The 21,080-nt window shown below is 39.0% G+C and overlaps 1 protein-coding gene across 5 annotated transcripts in view; it reads right to left on the bottom strand.

Moving 5' to 3' along the window:
- The window catches only part of SPIRE1 (spire type actin nucleation factor 1), a 250,744-nt gene that overhangs the window by 30,299 nt on the left and 199,365 nt on the right, over positions 1-21,080 (bottom strand). For all 5 annotated transcript variants that reach the window (XR_015554248.1, XM_087438942.1, XM_087438943.1 and 2 more), the window contains 2 exons: positions 13,231-13,403; positions 1,518-1,608 (listed from right to left, as the gene is read on the bottom strand). Coding sequence is in view for 4 of the 5 variants with exons in the window: in XM_087438942.1 (XP_087295068.1) it covers positions 1,518-1,608; positions 13,231-13,403 (264 nt within the window). In the remaining variant the exon portion in view is untranslated. The remainder of the gene's footprint in view (positions 1-1,517; positions 1,609-13,230; positions 13,404-21,080) is intronic.

The raw sequence follows: 21,080 nt of genomic DNA, 5'->3' as shown, positions 1-21,080 counted from the left end.
TGAATCTAATAATGTGGTAACTCTGGATACTGGATTCTTCTCAGAGTCTTCTATTTTTTGTTACTTTTTTTATTGTTGTAGGCTGTCTCTGTGCTGAAGATCAGCCTGAAGTGTAAACTTAAGATCTCCTCAGGTCTTTTATGAGTCAGTCCCTGGGCTTGCATAGTCACTTTCTAATCTTCCCCATATATGCAGTTGTTTTTGAATATCCTAGTCTTTAAGGTCTGGCTCCCAAAAGAGGAAAAAGCAAAAAATGAAGGAGGGGGGGAAGGGCATCAGCCCTTTAAATCTCCTAGAAGTCACTTCAGTTGGGGGTGGGGGAGAGCTAGCAATAAGGCAACAATGGCTGCCTACACTCTCTGTACCTTTGGAATCAGAAGCAGCAATCAGCCATCAGAGCACGGATTCCTAATATTTGGAGGACAGGGTCCTTTTTACCTACCCTGGCTCCTGCAAGCTGTGTGCAAACTGCTCCAGAACAGTACACAGCTGCCTACCAGTGTGGATAGGGGTGGGTGATGAGTAGCTGCTACTGTGCTAAGAGCTGAAATTGACTGAAATTAATCACAGTTTACCATCCAAGTCTTCCCCTGGAAGCTGCAAGCCTTCAACAGACTCCAGAGTTCCAAAATAGCTACATCAGACAGATTCTATCAGTGCAATTGCTGTCTACATAGGAAGACAGATTCCTGGTGCTTCCTACTCTGCCATCTTCCCAGAATCTTTCCCCTTAATATATAATTTCTAATCCTTTATAATGATCTTATAAATAAAAAAGATTACTAAAAGCATTTAGAAGTGACTTTAGATTCTGTGTTCAGAACATATTGCCTAAAGAGTTATAAAGGTGTTTTTATTACCTATACATGTACATAGGTATGGATATGTATATGTGTGTGTGGGGCAGGGATGATAAGTGTGATTATTTAGGGCTTCTGACTTAAAGTCAGATAAGAAGGTAATTAATCTAAAAAATACACCAGACAGTTGACTTATTCCCTACAACTATTATCTGTAAAACCAAAGGTGACTGATCTGTTATAAGTTAAGAAGCTGAGGCTCAGTTATCAGTTTAGCCCTACTCATGATGTCCCTCTAGGAAAATAATTGAATGTTTCTGCTCCTGACTAGTGAAATTCCAGGGTTAGTTCTTTCTACTCTGAATGATCACAAGGCAGTTTGGGATTCCCTATTCTAGGTCAAGTGTGTGTTTTTTTTGCTTGTTTGTTTTGTTTTTTTTTGTGAGGAAGATTAGCCCCGAGCTAACATCTGTCGCCAATCCTCCTCTTTTTGCTGAGGAAGACTGGCCCTGGGCTAACACCTACCTATGCCCATCTTCCTCCACTTTATATGTGGGACGCTGCCACAGCATGGCTTGATAAGAGGTGCATAGGTCTGCGCCCGGGCTGCCGAAGCGGAGCACGTGAACTTAACCACTACGCCATCAGGCCGGCCCCCTTGGTCAAGTGTATTTTTAAAGGTATCCAATGCTAGTTCTTTGTGCCACAAATACTCACTCTTTCTCGTGGACACAGCCTCCAATAAAGGATCTTCAAGGAAGGAGGGGGACACACTGCTGCTGCTGGTTGACTTGTGCAGGGTTTCTCCCTGAGAAAGGTGTGGGCATAGAAATAGATTCCTTAGACATTAGTGTTCTCATGCTAATTAATAACATTTTACTATTAAATATTTATTTTAACATGAGGCACCAAATTATAATGTCAAAGATTCAATGCAAGTAGATGACAAACTAGAAGGGATCTAAAATTAGACATGTCTGGGTTTGTGTCTTGGCTTTGTCCCTTATTAGAGTGATGTGACATTGAGCAAGTTTCTTATCTTACTTTCATCATTTGTAAAAAAAAGGGTGTATAATACCATCTTTTTCACAGGGTTCTTAGAAGGATTAGATGAGATAATGCATTCAAAATGCTTAACACATTACCTGGCACACAATACATGGTGGTTAATATTAGTATTAGAAGAATATTTAACACATTTATAAAAGTAATAGACTGGGAACCCCATGAGTCAGATGCTGTGTATCTTGTTCATTGTTGTTACCTAGTACCAAACTCATCACTTAGTAAGTAATGAATAAATATTTGTTGAATCAATGGATGAAAATAAATATTTCATGAAACGTCACATGTATGTAGAAAAACGTCTACATTGTGCCAAATAAAATTTAAATTCCTATTACCAGTGATAAGCGACCTTCTTAATTTATTTTAGGCTATACCAAAATGAAGTACAATATTTATTCATGAAAAATTTACTATCTACTATGTGACAGGGGATATATATTAACTACAAGATAACTTATTTCCATAAGATCTATAGAAAACTGCCAAATATTTTTAAATATAGAAGAAAGAAAATTAAGTTAATATATTAATCTATGACTATGAGAGACAAATAGCGAAAATGCTCTCTGACCTACTTAGTTAAGGTGACTTTAAGAATTAGCCGTTCAATGATGTAATCTACGCAGAAACAGAAGTATAATGATGTACACCTGAAATTTATATAATGTTATAAACCAATGTCACTGCAATAAAAAACAAAAAAAGAAAGGAAAAAAGAAGGAGGCAGATCTATTTGTTCCAAAAGCAAAAGTTGTCCCAGATATACTGTTAGCAAGAAAATAAGCAAGTACCAAAACAGCATGTACAGCAAATAGGTTAAAAAACCAAAGAGTAATAATTATGAAAGTATATTATTGAGTATTGAAAAATATTTTGGTGGAATATACACCAAGCTATGAATAGCAAGCTCTCCATGGGGCTGGATAAACAGGGGTTTTCACTTTTCATATCATATAATACTATAGTGTTTGCACTTTTATAAGAGCCCATGTTACTATTTCATAAGCACGCAAAGGACTAAGACCAATTTTTTAATATAATATAGATCAGATGGCAAAACCAACAACAGCATGAAAAATGAATCTGGGAAATACAGTGATGACTCACTTCACCTAGTAAGTGCTACTGCGGAAAGAGCCCTAAACTCAGGGTCCAAATATCTGGACTCGAATCCCAGCTTCATCGCTTCTTAGCCCTTCGGCGTTTCAGGAAATCACTTAACCTAAAATCCTCCACCTGGTCATCTGTGTAATGATGATGACATTAACAACCTCAGAGAATTTTATGAGAATTAAATAGAATATACACAAAGATGCACATGCATGCTAGGTAATCTGTAAAGGGAGTTAAGACTGTTATTACTAGGAAAGACAGTCTGGCAGTTTCTAAAAAAGTTAAACAAAGAGTTACCATATGATCCAGCAATTCCACTCCGAGGTATATACTCAAGAGGAATGAAAACCTATGTCCACACAGAAACTTGCACACTTGTTTATAATATCATTATTCTAATAGCCAAAAAGTGGAAACAATTCAAATGTCCATCAACTGATGAATGGTAAATAAAATGTAGTATATCCATACAATGGAATAGTATTCATCTATAAAAAGGAATGAAATACTGACACATGCTACCACATGGATGAACTCTGAAAACATATGCTAAGTGAAAGGAGTCAGACACAAAAGGCCAATATTGTATGATCCACTTAGATGAAATGTTCAGAATAGACAAATTCATAGAAACAGAAAGTAGATCAGTGTTTGCCAGGGGATGGGTGGAGAGAGGAACTGGGAGTGACTGCTAATGGATTTGGGGTTTCTTTTTGTGGTGGTGGAAATTATATAGTGGTGATTATTGTATAACATTGCGAATATATTAAAAAACACTGAATTGTACACTTCAAAAAAAAAAAAAAAAAGAATTAGCCATTCACTAAAAACTGACCTCGCCTAAAACCTACTGCTGAAAGCTTAGTTTCAACTAAGCTATAATACAAAGGATCTGGTCAAAGAACAGAAGAAAGGCTGTGTAAACCACACAGTTCAAACAAAGGAGGTTTGAACAGTGACCTCCACACTCTTGGTACTTTCCGTGAAGAACAAATCAAGCAATGGAAGCAAAGCCTCAACCCCAGTCATGGTGTAGGTCACACAAATCTCCAGAAAAGCTAGCAAGCAACTAGAATGATCTCCTTCTGCTTATGGAAGGTCAAAAGGAAATAAAAGCCAAAAGTATCTCTTAAGAAAAGAAAAAAGGAGTTATAGACAGTACTTCCCCAATAATTATGAGGTGGGTGCTACCCTGATTTAAATAGCAGAGACTGTTCTCCTGCTTCTCATACTTCAGCCTACCTTCCCTAGAAACACTTTTTGAATCCTCATTTTACAGAACTCTGAAACATGTCCACAGCTTTCACCCCACTCTTCCTTACTGATGTGAATGCTCCACTGTGAACAGCCAAGAGCCTGTCCTGGGGCAGGTGGGGCGAACGCAAGTCAGTCTGTGGGAGACACAAAAGTTGTGGGGACACTGGTGTGGCTCAGGGCCTTTCGGGATTTGCTCCCAGAAGCTGTCGATGGTCCTCTGTCCCTGCATGCCCACCTCAAGCAGCTGCACTCACTTTACTATCTGAAAACTAATCTTCACCAGGATTAGTTCCTGCTCCAGAGGAATCACAAAGACATCTAGAAGGGGATCCAGGGGCTTTTAGAGGTCAGATCTCCTGAGTGAATGTGTGTGTGGACTCCTGCTTGATCCTTGTCCTGTCATATCTAATCCCATTGACTAAATACTTTTTGCCTGTCTAAGGGATTGTGATGGGTCTCTGACATCTCTGGAACATCAGTTTTTTCTACTGCCTGTAGAAATTTGGTTTCTGAAATTTGCTTGTTTGTATTATCCGATCCCAGTTACTAGTCTGACATTCACTAAGTTAGGCCTTTTCTAGCTCTACATCCTGACTAGTGACTCTTAACCAGGTCCTGGCTGTACCAAGGTCACTTTCAGAATTCCAGCTGCTTTTTCACTGCTGCTTTGCTCCAAGGGAGGCACTGTCACTGAAGGCTGCCAGTATCATCTCAGAGGCCAGCCTGGGCACCTAACTCACGTAACAGGAATGCAAATCTACCTCTTCCTGAAAAGAAGCCCAGTGAAGGCTCAGATATAGCTCCTTTACTTAGCTTTCCTATATGGCTACAATCAAAGCTTATCTTCATTTTTTTTTTCTGTGGTGAGGAAGATCAGCCCTGGGCTAACATCTGCCAATCCTCCTTTTTTTTTGCTGAGGAAGACTGGCCCTGGGCTAACATCCATGCCATCTTCCTCCACTTTATATGGGACGCCGCGACAGCATGGCTTGCCAAGCAGTGCATCGGTGCGCGCCTGGGATCCGAACCGGTGAACCCTGGGCAGCTGAAGGGGAACGCGCGCACTTAACCGCTTGCGCCACTGGGCCGGCCCCTATCTTCATTTTTTAAGAAGTTACCTGGGATAGGCTTGTTGTTGTTTTTTTGGTGAGGAAGACTGGCCCTGAGCTAACATCTGTTGCCACTCTTCCTCTTTTTGCCTTAAGGAAGATTGTCTCCGAGCTAATATCTGTGCCAATCTCCCTCTATTTTGTATGTGGGTCGCCATCACAGCATGGCTTGAGGAGTGGTGTAGGTCTGCACCTGGGATCCAACCCACGAACCTGGGCCACCAAAGCAGAGAGCACTGAACTCAACCACTAGGTCACTGGGCCGGTCCCAGCTTGTTGTTGTTTTTAGAGCCATCGAGTTGATTGTGACTCTTCGTGACCTTGTATACAGCAGAGTGGAACCCTGCCTGGTCTTTTTGCACCATCCTCTCACCTCCTGGTGCTATATAAGACAATGCTCTGCTGCTATTCACAGGGTTTTCATGGCCAGTTTTTTTGGAAGTGGGTGGCCAGGTCTTTTTCCTAGTCTGTCTTAGTGTGGAAAGCCCTGCTGAAATCTGTCCACCATGAGTGACTCTGCTGGTATTGGAAATACCAGTGGCATAGCTTTCAGCATCACAGCAACACGCAGCCACCATAGTATTACAATCGATGGATGGGTGGTGTGGTTCCCTGACTGGGAACTGGGCCACAGCAGTGAGAGTGCCGAATCTTAACCACTAGACCACTAGGGAGAGGCCAGCAGAGGTTATTAAGATAAGCAAGAAACACTGAAGCTACATTTCCAGGAAGAAAAAATAAATGGAGTGACGGAAAAAAGGTCTGGTATTGGGAGATCTAGTTTAGTGGGGATTCTGCTACTAAAAAGTTACATGACTTTTTAACTTGGCCTCTATCTCTACTAGGGGCTCAGTGTTCTCACTGAACAGCAGTGATGTTGGACAAAATTTCTAAGGCTCCTTCCAGTTTAAATTATTTTTTTATTCAGGCATTCTCATATACTCCTAGTTGGAACACTAGCAAGTTTATGATATATGCAGACTTTGGAGTTTCAAAACTTGGGTTTCAAATCTGACTTTATCATTTACTAATTCTTTAATGGTCTAAGTTCAAAGACAAAACCTTTCTATGTGTCTGTTTACTTATCTTTTATATAAAGGTCATAGCTACTTTCTAGGGTCTTTGCAAGGACTAATGAATTTATAATACCTAAAGTATAGCATAGAGTTAGCTCAATAAAAAGTTGGTATTATAGCTTTCTTTAGGGAACATGGCAATATGTATCAAGAGCTATAAAAATGTGCATTCTTTCACCTAGCAAATATACTTCTAGAAATATTCTGGAAAATAATTCAAAGCAAAAAGGTACCATAAGGATGTTCACGATAGTATTGTTATTTATAATGGCAGAAAACTGGAAACAACCTAAATGTTCAAAAGTAGGGGACTGGTTAAATAAAATATGGTAAATTATGATGATGGATACCACACAGATATTAGGCATCATGTTGGAAAAGGATATTTAATGAGATGGGAAAATGCTCTTGGTATTTTGTTAAGTAAATAACATGGGTTAGTTCCAGTTCTGGCAAAATGGCAGATTAGATAATCTATTTATAAGGCTTAATGACAGGTGTAAGGTTTCCGGGTCACTACCAATGGCCGAGTTTAATAACTAGAAACTTTCAAAAGACACCGATTCCAGCTGGCAGTTAATGCTTATCATTTAACTATTATAATTATTTAAATGTACAAAGCTATTGGGTAAGTTTAAAGGAAAAACATAAGTTTGTTGGTTTTGCAACTAGAGTTCTTAGCTGACAGAAAGGAAAAAAAATGCATTTCCCTGATTGAACAACAAACTTATGGCATTAAGAAAATTCAAAGGCAAGTTAGTGTCTCACAGTTCTGAAAATGATTAAGGAGTCTTTCTTCTTGCATAGAGCAGTTGAGTTTATATTGATGAAGTAAATAATTCATTAACATTCTATTTCATAAGAATATTTGGTTTATAATAATATATTAACTGATTAAAGAGAAATTCAGAACTAATTAGGGATTATTTAAACAGAAACTTTTCTTTGTGATAATTTGGACCCAAGTTTAAGCTAAACCTCAAAGACAGCAATGAGCAAGAGGAAATTTCTGGTGGACCATGTAATCAAACAAAAAGTGTATAGGTAAGCAGAGGTGATATCCTGTAACTGGTGGAAGGTATCTCTTAATATGAAGTCTCTATGGAAGAGGAGATTAAATGAAATCATATATGAGAGTTTACTATACAGTCAGTATTTTGGTGGCTGGAAGATATTTCATTTTTTTTTTTGGTGAGGAAGATGTCTTGACATGAGTACAGCCATGTTTGGCCACTCCATTGACCTACAGCCACCAGCACAAAAAGAAATATAAAAGCTGCTTTCTGTGTGGTGGGAACTGGCCCTTCTCCCATGGAGATAGTTGTAATGTATAAAAATTTCAAGGCCCTTTGGGCGCCGCAGCCTGGGACAGACTGGCCATCTGTGCCGGGCTGGGATGATAAGCAGGGTAAACAATGCACGTACACAACTACTGGGCTGGGACGACAGCCAGGGGGGTGCTCAGTGCACGTACGCCACTGATAACCATTTTGTGCATGGGAACACTAAATGCTTGCTCTGCAAAATCTGTAATTGCTTACTCTGAAAATTACTGATGGTATAAAAACTGCTGAAACTGAGACCCGGTGCGAGTTCCACCTGTGGAAGGGACGCCTTGCCCAGGACGTGTGATTCCCGCCCAGCTGTGTCGATTGACAGGACTCTCCCGGCAGTGGGGCATGGATGTTGTGAGTAACTGACTTATTGTGAAGTAATTGATTTGCTGTGTTCTCTTTTCGGTCAACCTGGTGTTTCTCTTTCCGGTTGATTTGTGTCATTTCCCTTCAGTCGATCTGGTGTTTCCCTTTCCGATCGATCTGATGTTTTTCCCTCTTATTATATGACCTATTCGATTCTGCTGCTATCTCAGCTGATGTGGATGTTTTCCCTTTCCAGTTGAGCTGGTGTTTTTTCCCTCTTATTATTTGACCTATTCGGATCTGTTTGCAGACTATCGCCTTTACTATCCTCTATATAATAAAATATACCTTCAGTCCACTTGCTTGGAGTGGAAAGTTTTTTTTATATCTCCCATCGAATGCCCAAACCTCTCATACCAGAAGATTACTCCTGATCTAACATCTGTTGCCAATCCTCCCTTTTTTGCTGAGGAAGATTGGCCCTGGGCTAACATCCGTGCCCATCTTCCTCTACTTTATATCGGATGCCGCCACAGCATGGCTTGACAAGTGGTGTGTTGGTCTGTGCCCGGGATCCGAACCTGCGAACCCTGGGCCGCCGAAGTGGAGCGTGTGCACTTAACCGCTACGCCACCGGGCCAGCCCTGGAAGATATTTCTTAAAAAAATGCAAAAGAAAATAAAAATCTCTGATGGGATGAGACTAATAAGTTAACAGGAGAAATTAAACATGCATAACAGCATTTCCTGTATCAGGAATGAATAAAGTACTCAGTATACAGCTGGAAGCTTTACTGCTTCTTCCCTAAGGGACGGTTCTTGTCTCTCCTTCCTCATTTCAAGGGCTTCAGTACAAAGGGTGGGCAAAGAGGCCCATGCAAGCAGCAGGAGAGGCAGGCAGACTCACTGGTGAGAAGTTAAATGTCAGCCGAGTGCTGTTTTTTCCTAGGGGAACACTTCCTCCTAGAATGGAAAAGAAATTTCACACTGCTCCGTGAGGCCTTAGGAGAGACCCTGAAAGATGCGGGGAGGGGTGCGGTGCACAAGGCTCTATTTCCCACCTCCATTTCTAGCTGACTAACACTGTACTTCTGTAGGTCTGATGTGAAGAAAAAGTTTTGGTGCTTAAAAACTGTTTGGAAGTCATTCATCAAATGGGAGAGAAGGAGGAAAAATGGAGAAGTAGGTGATAAAATAGAAAGGATGGAAGAAAAAGAATAAGACCAGCCTTTCCTGAGGCTCCTCTTTATTTGGTCTCTACTGTCCTCTAACACTAGCCCTGAATCTTGACTTAGCCTTTGTTCACAGTGCAACCTCAGCCAGGAATTCATTAGACAAGTTAGTGTAGCTGACATAGTAGCTGATGTGAAGTAGAGAGGTTTTAATCAGACCATACCTCTGCCCTTAGGGAAAGCCTGGGCTGGTAGGGGAGAAACACCTAAATCTGTTGTGACTCAGCAAGGCAAGGGCCACACAACAAAGTGGAAAGCCCTCTGCCCAGCTGTTCTACTCACCCGATTACAGCCCAAGTCCTACATTTTCTGTGAGGCTTCTCCAGCCTCCCAGCCCCCGTGGTGTTGTCACACACTCCAGAGCCTCGAACAGTGCCTGGCAGGGCGTGTGCACTCACTAAACACTTGTAATGATTCTTAGGTATATGTTTTTTATTTCCAATTTAGACTGTAAGCAATGGGAGGGCAAAGGCCATCGTATTTCTGCCTCCACCTTTAGTACTTACTGAAGGCATTCAATAAATATTTAAATGGAAGAAAAGAAGTGGCACTGGGAAAAAAAAAAAGTAGGTGAAAAGAATAAATAGCTAAAGAATATATAAAAAGCAGGGAACAAAACATACTATACAATGTGAATGAAGACAGTTTGTGTAATGTGATGAGATGTATCTGTCTTTGTATTTGTGGCCGTTTATATAAAGGAGCAAATACGACTAGAGGTAAGTCAGTCCTGGTTTAGGAATTCCCTGACATCAGGACTTAATTAAGGTGGGGAAAGGAATACCCATTCAACAATTTAGAAAAGGTAGAATTCTTCAACGTCTTTTCCACTTTCATACTTTTGGGTAGAACTGCCAAATTTTGGAATTGGAAGAGACCTGAAGATCCCAGGATCAACTCCCCTCATAGGATGGAGGACAGGTGATGGCTGACAAGATGAGGGATCTGTTCTTGTGCCCTGTCCACACAGCCAGAGCCAGAAACTATAGTAGGTTCTGTGTGGACAACTGTCCTCACTAATTCACACTGAAAGGAAACCTGGTTTGGGTTTTGAGGTGCTTCGTTCATGTCTGTAGAAACCTTAGTTCATTATCAGGCTTTACTACAGACATGCTTCTGAGTTGGCTTTAATCAGTCGATAGATAATTTAAGTTAAGGGAGCTTTTTAGGACGAACACAACTAATCAACCACTATTAAATTAAAGCTGAGTTTCATCAATAGAAACTACTGAAACTTCGATTCTTAAAAAAGCCCAAGTTTGAAATATAGTTATTTAAAAATAAAAGCTTCTGCTTACCTGTGTTTTCTAAATGTTAAAGTTGGACATATTTAGAAACTTTAAAATTACATTCAGAAGTTTTAAAATTCTATATTCAGAAGTTTAAAAAAAAGGCACATAAGGCATTCCCACATTTAGTACCTTTGACTAATCTTTCCTTAGTACTTAAAAATATCAATTTTAAATTGAAGAGGAAAGGAGAAATATGCTTATTCACTTTGTTCCATGAATCTTGAGATTTCTACTACCACTGACTAAAAAACCACGATTCATCCAGGCTTAAACCAGTGGCCAGTGACAAAGGTCAGAGTTAGCTGAACCCTAGCTCTAACACTTCTCTTTTCAGCACCTATTTCTTGCTTCATATTCTAACTGATGATGGGTAGGTGTATGAAAATGCCCTCCCTCTGACTAAGAGAACTGTGTCTAGAAAATCATCTCAAGATTTGGATTTGGGGCTTTAGCATTATATCTTCAAAAAAAGGACAACTAAAAAGACTGTAGAGGCTGCCCATTTATCTCATCATGGCCTGGTGCACGGTCTTGCCTCAGGAGGTGAGTGAAGGAGGACTAGGAAAGGAGTTAAAAATGAGTCAGTGGGTGTGAGCGGAAGGAGCGCTCCCTGCATCTGTAGACCAGTGTTGTCCAACACAGCTCTCTGTGAGGGTCCAGTATGGACACCACTAGCCACATGTGCCTCCTGAGCACTTGAGAACAGTGACTGAACTGAGTTTTAAATTTATTTAATATAATTTAAATTTCAATAGTCCCAGTGGTTAGCGGCTACTGTATTGGACAGAACAGAGCTAGATGCTCTTTTAATTTAAGTTGTTCTCACAGCTTAGCATACATTTATTTAATATTTGAGTGTCTACTGGGTGTCAGGAACTGGAGATATAAAGTGAATGTGGCACAGCCCCTGCTCTCAGGGAGCTTGCACTCTGCGGGGAGAGAGAAATAAATGGATACTTATATTACAAAGTGTTAGGTGCTCTAACCTAACAGAGGGATGGGAAGGTAATTATGGAAGGGAGAAGGGAGTCCTAATGGGTTAGTGGCGTTGGGGAAAAGAGAAGGCGAGGTACACGCTGACTGTTAAAGGATGAACAGGAGTTAGCCATAGGCGTAGACTGCAGACACGGCTAAGCACAGAGCCAAAGACTGAGGGAATGTGCAGAAAAGAACAGGCTGAGTGTGGCTGAAGTGTAAACTGTGAGGCAGGAGTGGTGTCTCAGGCATCAGATCAGAGGCTCTTATGCATCTTATTAGGGGACATGAACTTAATCCTGTAAGTGGCAGGGAGCCTTCAAAAGATTTTAAGCGAGAGTGACAAAGACTCTGCTGGTGTGTGCAAGATGGAACTGGGGAAGCTAGGAAGAAGAAAGATCAGGCAGACTGATGAGACAGAGAGAGCATGTGTGAGACAGTGTGCACTGAAGTCAGGCTGTCACAAGAATATTTCTCTATTATTCTTAACGTCTGAAAAATATTTAGTAGCAAAATCGTTATTATTGGTATTGCCTGGATTAGGGGTGGAGACTGATGAGAGGGGAATTAAAGAATAATTCCTCAGATTCTAACTTGAATGAAGGTGGAGAGGATGGAGTGAGCAACCAAGATAGCAAGCAGAAAATGAGAAGCTAGCTGTGCGTGTGTGTTGCTTGGTTTGGCAGGGGGCAAGGGAGAAGGGAGGGAAGAATATAATTTCACTTTACATAAGTTGCTTTTGAGGAATGAGCAGTGGAGATATATACATTACTGATGCTGCAGACAGAAGCTTGAGAGAGATTTGGGAAGCATCAGCATCCTTCATGTTTTCAAGAAACAGGAAGGATGTGAGATTTTCCCCCAAAGGGCAGCAGGTGAAAGATGGAATCTGGAGAACACTACCAGAGTTTTCTTTCTGGAGGCTTGTTTGTGGGTATTACTATTACAGAAAGAACAAGTTTCAGTATGGGTGTGCATGTGTGTATTTTAGAGAGAGAAGAATCTAGGGAAATATGTTTTTCTTCTTCCTTCCCCCAAACAAAGGGAAAAATATTTAGGATAATATAAGTTTGAAAATTGTCAATTTATTTTAACCCTACTATAATCTAAGACTATATCAATATTCAAAATTTATTCTATAAACTATGGCCACTATATTGGTCTTTACTAATTAACAGTAAGTAATCCACTGTCTCATTTCCTGCTAAACGAATAAATTTTCTTTTTTTTTTTTTTTTGGTGAGGATGATCAGCCCTGAGCTAACATCCATGCTAATCCTCCTCTTTTTTTGCTGAGGAAGACCGGCTCTGAGCTAACATCTATTGCCAATCCTCCTCCTTTTTTTCCCCCAAAGCCCCAGTAGACAGTTGCATGTCACAGTTGCACATCCTTCTAGTTGCTGTATGTGGGACGTGGCCTCAGCATGGCCAGAGAAGCGGTGCGTCGGTGTGCGCCCGGGATCCGAACCTGGGCCGCCAGTAGCGGAGCGCGCGCACTTAACCACTAAGCCACGGGGCCGGCCCTAAACGAATAAATTTTAATCCTAACTTTATTGACTGAAAAATGGAAAGAGGCTAAGCAATAATTGAAACAACATGAATAATAAACTAGGTCAAAGACCATTAGCATCCTGAACTTGGAGTCAAGATTTGTGAAGTGGGACCTCACCTCAGAGTCAGAGCTGTCTAGTTCGGCCAGAGTTGGAGCTTTGAGGAGCTTCTTCCGCTGTACAGGTACCTGCTGTGTGACACTTAATCCATTTTCTTTTGTTTGTGACGTTAAACCTCCATTCACCATGGATGATTCCACGACGTTCTTTGGAGACTCAGGGGTAGTTACATCTGGCAAAAGAAAGGCGAAAGCTTACCTTTTCTTGAGCCAAGAAAGGTAATTAGTGGACCAAAAGCACTTTTCTAAGTACTTGCACTTGGAAGACACTCCAGGTGACATGGCATTTCCATGTCATGCAAATACAACACCGAGGCTTGATACAACAATGCCTATGTATATAAAACATTTTTTTTTTTTGTGAGGAAGACCAGCCCTGAGCTAACATCCGATGCCAAGCCTCCTCTTTTTTGCTGAGGAAGACTGGCTCTGGGCTAACATCCGTGCCCATCTTCCTCTACTTTATATGGGACGCTGCCACAGCACGGCATAACAAGCAATGCATTGGTGCACGCCCGGAATCCGAACTGGCGAACCCCAGGCTGCCGCAGCAGAGCACATGCACTTAACCACTTGTGCCACGGAGCCAGCCCCTATAAAACATTTTTGTTAGACATTAACTGTCAGATTCAATTAAAGAAAGCCTTTAAATGAATAACTGTATATTCACATTTATAAGATTAGAATTTAAAGCTGGAAGAAATCCTACAGATAACTGACTCCAACTTCTTTATTTTCTAGAGGCCCAGAGAGGCTAGTTTTACTTTACAGCCTCTACAGAGCTAGTGCTAGATGGATCAAAGTGATGGTATGCACAAAGCCTATTAGGCGTATGGCTGTAAGATTTGAAAATGGTTTGATTTAAAAATCAAAAAAGCTAATAATGTATACTCATAAAAACATATTTAACATGAACACAAAGAATCTGGGATACATTCCCTCTGATAAAACTAATTTTTATTATTCAGAGTTCAAATCTGGATGGAAAGGCAATACAACAAATGAAAGAAATGCGGCAGTACAGAGCAGAGGACAGAGCACAGAGTACAGAACACAGCACACAGGACAAAGTATAGAGTACAGAGTTCAGAGCATGAAGTATACAGAGTACAGACTATAGAATATAGAGTATATAGTACAGAGTATATAATATAGAGTATAGAGGACAGAGTATATAGTATACAGTATAGAGTACAGAGCACAGAATATATAGTACAGAGCAGAGAGTAAAGAGCATAGAGTATAGAACAGTGTATAGAGTACACAGTACAGAATAAGAGTATAGAGTACAGGGCTGGCCCTGTGGCATAGCGGTTAAGTGCGCACGCTCCGCTACGGCGGCCCGGGGTTCGGATCTCGGGCGTGCACCGATGCACCACTTGTCAAGCCATGCTGTGGCAGTGTCCCATATAAAGTGGAGGAAGATAGGCACAGATGTTAGCCCAGGGCCAGTCTTCCTCAGCAAAAAGAGGATGATTGGCAGATGTTAGCACAGGGCTGATCTCCTCACCAAAAAAAAAAAAAAAACAAAGTTTTCCAGAAAGAAAATGAGGAAGTGATTGGGCTAACTGATTAATTCCCATTCAAGAAAAAAGATAATAAGTGTTTAAATATGGTCTTGAAGTATATTTTAAAAAATCTCATTCTATAGTGTATCTTACTGTATACACTTCCTATAGAATTGTTCACATTGTTGTAATAGTCTTTGAAGAGAAAGCACAAAGTTAAAATGCACACATCTTTAACCCCTCTTAGCTATCCACATTCCAGTTGAGGCTCCCACCATCTCCCCAATAGCAGCCCACTCCCAAATTGGAGGTAGAGCGAGAAGAACACCACAATCAGCTTCCTGAGGCGGGTCTCACACTCTACCAAGTCAGAGTTTCCCTAAGGATGAAACCACTAATAGTGCATGGAGGAACACTGAAACAGTTTTAATAGTTATATATTTATTTTAATGTTTCAGAAAAAATACATAACTACTATAACAGATACATGATTTTATGGATGTTTTTGCTTAAGAAATTTTAAAAAGTCATTTATGGTAGATTAAAAAAATTTAAATAGTACTGGTGGCACTTGAGTCTGATAGAAATCATGAGGGTGGTATCTGAAGTTTAGGGAACACTGTTAAATGACAGTGGCTGCCAGTGTACTTCATTCTCATTGCAGAGGACTTGAGAAATTGCCCAATAGCTCTCTTATTGTCTAACCACTGTGCTATGAGATTGATAACTATATTTGAGTTCACTGACTAAAACTACTGAAATAAACTCCTTGTTCTAAATTCAAAGCTTTGAGATAAATAGAATTAATTAAAAAAATATGTAACAGTCAGGTTTCAGGATGATCTCCACACACAAGACTAAATACTGTGTGTGATTTTATCTCATATACACATTTGTAAAAGATCCAATTGAACATTTTTTTTTTTGAGGAAGATTAGCCCTGAGCTAACATCCGTTGCCAATCCTCCTCTTTTTGCTGAGGAAGATTGGCCCTGGGCTAACATCCGTGCGCATCTTCCTCTGCTTTAAATGGGATGCTGCCACAGCATGGCTTGGTGAGTGGAGCGTTGGTCCGCGCCCAGGATCCGAACCTGCGAACCTGGGCCTCCGAAGTGGAGCACAAGAACTTAACCGCTACGCCACTGGGTCGGCCCCTGAACGTATTTTTAAGAGATATTTTTAAGTAGTTTGATTACTTATATTTTCTGTTCAAATGAACATTATTACTTCATTATTACTTCAATGTTTCAAGTGAGAAAACCAAATACTTGGATAAGACTTTTTATTTCTATATAAGGCATCATTTCTTGAGGAAAAAACCAGTGGCATTTATAAGTAAGCAAAATATTTAAGATGTTAGATATGGCTTTGGAAGTCACATGCCTCAGGTTCAGAATCTAAAATGCATAACCATGATAGTAAAAACTTTATGTAATAACTTTATGTGTTAGATACACCTCATTGCTCCCTTACTTAGTTGGAGAAAATATGACTGGGATATAGATTCTGGGATATAGATTTATATAGATATATAAATATATATTATATTTAATACTTGCACTGGAAAAATAAATTATACTTACCTTAATTAATGTTGAATGCATTAAGATCTTCCACTAAGCATTAATATTTCTAAGACATAACTAAGCAGCAGAACATACTTCATTATGTCTTATTCTACACAAGTTCAGAGGCATTACCTACACATGTTTAAATGTTTATGCCTTAGTTCGTTAATTTTCTAACTTAGGAAATGCATTCCAATCTTTGCATTTAGGTTAGAAGAATGGATCAATCTTTCCATTTATAATTTAGGACATTTTAATTTATTAGTCAAAATGCAACAATGAAAAAACATATAAGTAGCATGAGAATGAAGCATGTGGAAATCATAAAGTACACTAAGGTACGAAATAAATTATAGCAAATGATAAGCAGCGAAAGCAAATAAAAATTCTGTTACTCTTTTACATCAAGGAGGTTAAGTACCAAGAGCTTTCTTCCCAACACAGAACCCATCATATAACCTTATAAGAACACAAAATACACCTAATGTATAATGTATGTGTGGGCATGCATACCATCTAGATCAGCCACCTGTGCCTAATTTATGTTAGCCAATAGTCAACGTCTTTAGGTAGCCATCCACTCTAGTGCAGTCCAACTGATGGAAAAATCTTTAGTAGATATTTAGAAGAGATAAGAGTGTCTGTAATACATACTGCCAACTTTTGGAGATTAGCAGTAACGTACATGTTCCAAAACATTTCTGAGTTTATTTTCCAGACCAAGTTTTTTTTACAAAGTTACTCTGAAAATGGTTGATAAAATAAAAATCACCAAATGGATAAAGAAAATAGAAAAAGCTCTTCAGTGGTCAGTAAAAAGTAGTAAGTGAAGACTGTAAAATATTTACCCGAGTTTCTTGAAAGCACAAATATTAGTCATGCCTGAGATCTACAAAAATAAATAGAAATTTAAAAACCAGTTGGGAAACAGTTTAGCAATGGGAAGATAATAAATATTTAGAGACAGACTATGATACTAGAACTCTCTTGCTCTTTAAAAATGAATTTGTATGTAAGGTAAGCCAACAATTCTTTGTATCTTAAGAGGCATTCCAAGGCATATAAAAGAAAATTCTGGAAGAAAATATTAGTGCCAACATCTTATTTCATTTTATGTTCAAAATAGCAGCTTCCAAAATTAGAAATTCTAACTTGCAAAATATTTTATTGGGTTTAGTTGGGTTTGAACATTCACTCATACTTGGTTTAAAAACCCAATTTAGAAAGGGGGCTGATTTTACAGATCAAATTTGGTCATTAATAGTTAACTTGTTTCACTATTAATCCTATTTAACAGAAGAGGTCTAAAGTTTTACTACAAACCTGGGACACAGAATTATATTTTACAACCAAAGCCATTACAATGCTCTTCTGTATTTATATTCTTAATCAGCACTCATACTCATTCATGACTAGGATCTATCTTCAGGAAGCACCGATACAAAAGACAGCTGTTGCCCATCAACTGAGGTGTCAGCTACAACTGACAGCTGTGGTCCTCTGAAGTAGCTGACAGTTTTGAGTTTAGCTACTTGAATAATTGAATGCTTAGAGAATAAGAAGTGTCAAAACTTTGTTTCTTGAAAGTTTTTTCTATTCTCTTAAGGCAAAGTTCTGTTTTAGACTTTTACATCATTGCTCTAGAAAAGTGTGGGTGAGTGACGGCAACCATAAGGATGGGCACCCATATTCCATAACCATAGGTATGGCATAATGGTTCTTCCACAATCCCTGGGTAGGCAACAGATTTATTGTAGTTTTAATTTTTTAAAGTATACTGTTTTCAAATAAGAATTTTATTTTGCTGACCACAGCTTAGAAGAAGCCTTTCAATTTTCTTTTTTGACATGTTTGAACAAGCAGATGAATGAAATGTATTTCACACAGACCACAAAACCCATGTCAGGTGTGAAAGTGCTTTTTTTCTTTTTTTTTTTTTACCTGACAAGTCAAAACTGTAAGACATGCTAAGTGGCCGCATTGCTGAAAAAAGAAAACAAACAATAAAAAGAAAATAATTCAGCTGTTAGGAATATACAGGGAGGATGAAAAAGGGGAAGGATTAAAGAAGACCTGTAGTGGCACATTTCAGACTTTAAGGCAGAAGGCAGTGAATAAAAACCTGAAATACAATAAAACCATGAGTCCTAGTTTCAATTATGTCACTAAGACTTGAAATGGAGTAACAATAAAAGAAAAAAAAACTTTTAAAGAACGTTAAAAATGAAAGCATGACAAAGATACAAATATTTTAAAGAATCATAGTATAGGATTTTTAACTTAAATATTAGAATAAATATGTTCTTCGATAATTTATTTCAGGATGAAAATTTGGCTCTCTGAAAAAAAGGTGAAGCATTTTATAAAATATCTCATTCAGGAACTAGCAGCATCACAATGTGTCAATAACTGTCCATTGTCTATATAGGCAGTGTAACCCAGCAGCCGAGAGAGGCCTTAGGAGCCAGAATGCCTGAGTTTGGATCTCAGCTCTGCCACTTACTAGCAGTGTGATTCTGGGCAAGTTACTTAACCGCTCTGTGGTTTAGTTACTTCATCTATAAAATGGGAATAATGGTACCTATCTCATAGAATTGTATGAAGATTAAATGACTTCATACAAAAAAAGGTGCTTTAGAACAGTGCTTGGCACTCAGTAAAAGTTCAATAAATATCATTTCTTAAGAATAAAATTATTTCTTTCCTGTTGAAATCATTTGTTTTTAAAATTTTATTACATATACCAAAAACTATTGAATTGTGTACCTTAAATGGGTGAATTTTTATGGTAGGTAAATAATATCTCAATAAAGCTGTTAAAAAAAGTTATTACAAAGATTTGATGAATTTGGGTATTCATGATAGTGGGAATTATCTATTTTCACTGCAGCCCAAAATTCTTACCAGTACCATCTATTCTATGACCTAGGCCCAGGGAGGACAGGTGCCTTTGTGGTCAGAAGAGAACAGAACTTCAGGTCTACAGCAGGGATGGAAGTACAGGCATATCAGGCAGAATGTCTCCCCAGTTAGTGTTGTCCAGGTAGACTGCCTCTAGAGTTCTAACACTTAAATTTAATAGACTCTAAGTATCTCTCAATATATTTTTTCGCAGATGTTTTCATAGGAATAATTTTTATTTACAATGATTTTCATTTAAAAAAATGAAGTGAAGGAAAAGCATTGAGTTACATCCCAAACACAACTTAGCAAGATGTCACAATCATATGCAGATGTTTTAAAAAGCACATATGTCAACAAAGGGGATGTGTATCTTAAATGAGGCAAATAAAGCAACTATTTGTTAACAATCATACTTATTGTTTGATGATCAGAAGACAATATTTTAAGTATTTCATCCTAATATACAAGTTAAGATGTAACTTTTATTTTATTTTATTTTATTTTTTTTATTTTTTTTTTTTTATTTTTTCCCCCCAAAGCCCCAGTAGATAGTTGTATGCCATAGCTGCACATCCTTCTAGCTGCTGCATGTGGGACTCGGCCTCAGGATGGACGGAGAAGTGGTGCCTCGATGCGCACCCGGGATCCGAACCCGGGCCACCAGCATTGCAGCGCGCGCACTTAACCACCAAGCCACAGGGCCGGCCCAAGATGTAACTTTTAAATAAGCATTTTACTATGTTTTAGTTATCTCATAGGAAAGTGGTTAGGGATTTTAGATTGATAAGAATAAACCTCTACTCACCATTCAAAAAATTCTACATTTCTAAACTCAAAAATATCTACTCCAGATTTCCCTGATATGTATAGCAAATAAAATGCTACATATTCTCAAGGCACTCATCACTCTTCTCTAATATCTTCTCATTCTGCTCTTTTCCGGTACATGAATGTATCTTTTGAAACAAGACTGATTGTTGCATAAGAAAGGGATGCTATTATTTCTTGGAAGATGATGTTCAGATCTTTTCCAAGCTCTCTGTACCACGAAGAGGACAACAATCAAGCATCATAGCAATTAAGGTGTTTAGGATAAAGATGCTTTTAAAGGAACAATTTATATTTAAAACCCCAAATCTCAATACAGTATGAGATGTTAGGAAAAAGAAAATGATCGGATATGAACAAAGGCTGATGCACAAGAATAGTAATTTCAGACTTAATACAAAAAAATGGAAATAGCCTGTAAAACAATAGGGAAATAGGTAAATAAAACACAATTTAGCCATATGTTAGGATATGTCCTTATAAATAACGTTTTGAGTCATATTTAATGACATGGGAAGATGTTCATGACACATACAATGTTAGACGAAGAGAGCAGAATACTGTACATAGTTTTTGTCTCCATTTTGTAATGCACAAGTAGATTCACAGAGGACGCCTCTGGCTGATGAAATTATGGGTAACATTTCCTCTTTAAACATTTACACATTTTCCCCATTTCTACAGTGAGTTTCTACTTGCAATTACATGGAGGGGAAAAAATATTTAGGGAAACTTTTCTTCAAGCTAATACTGCCAATCTTAAAGTCTTTTTTTTTTTTTTTTGTGAGGAAGATCAGCCCTGAGCTAACATCCATGCTAATCCTCCTCTTTTTACTGAGGAAGACCGGCTCTGAGCTAACATCTATTGCCAATCCTCCTCCTTTTTTTTCCCCAAAGCCCCAGTGGATAGTTGTATGTCATAGTTGCACATCCTTCTAGTTGCTGTATGTGGGATGCGGCCTCAGCATGGCCGGAGAAGCGGTGCGTCGGTGCGCGCCTGGGATCCGAACCTGGGCCGCCAGTAGCGGAGTGTGCGCACTTA

This window comes from Ceratotherium simum, chromosome 14 (assembly GCF_057802395.1).
Source record: "Ceratotherium simum simum isolate JZ-2026a chromosome 14, ASM5780239v1, whole genome shotgun sequence".
NCBI lineage: Eukaryota > Metazoa > Chordata > Mammalia > Perissodactyla > Rhinocerotidae > Ceratotherium > Ceratotherium simum.
This window is presented reverse-complemented; position numbering and strand designations above follow the sequence as displayed.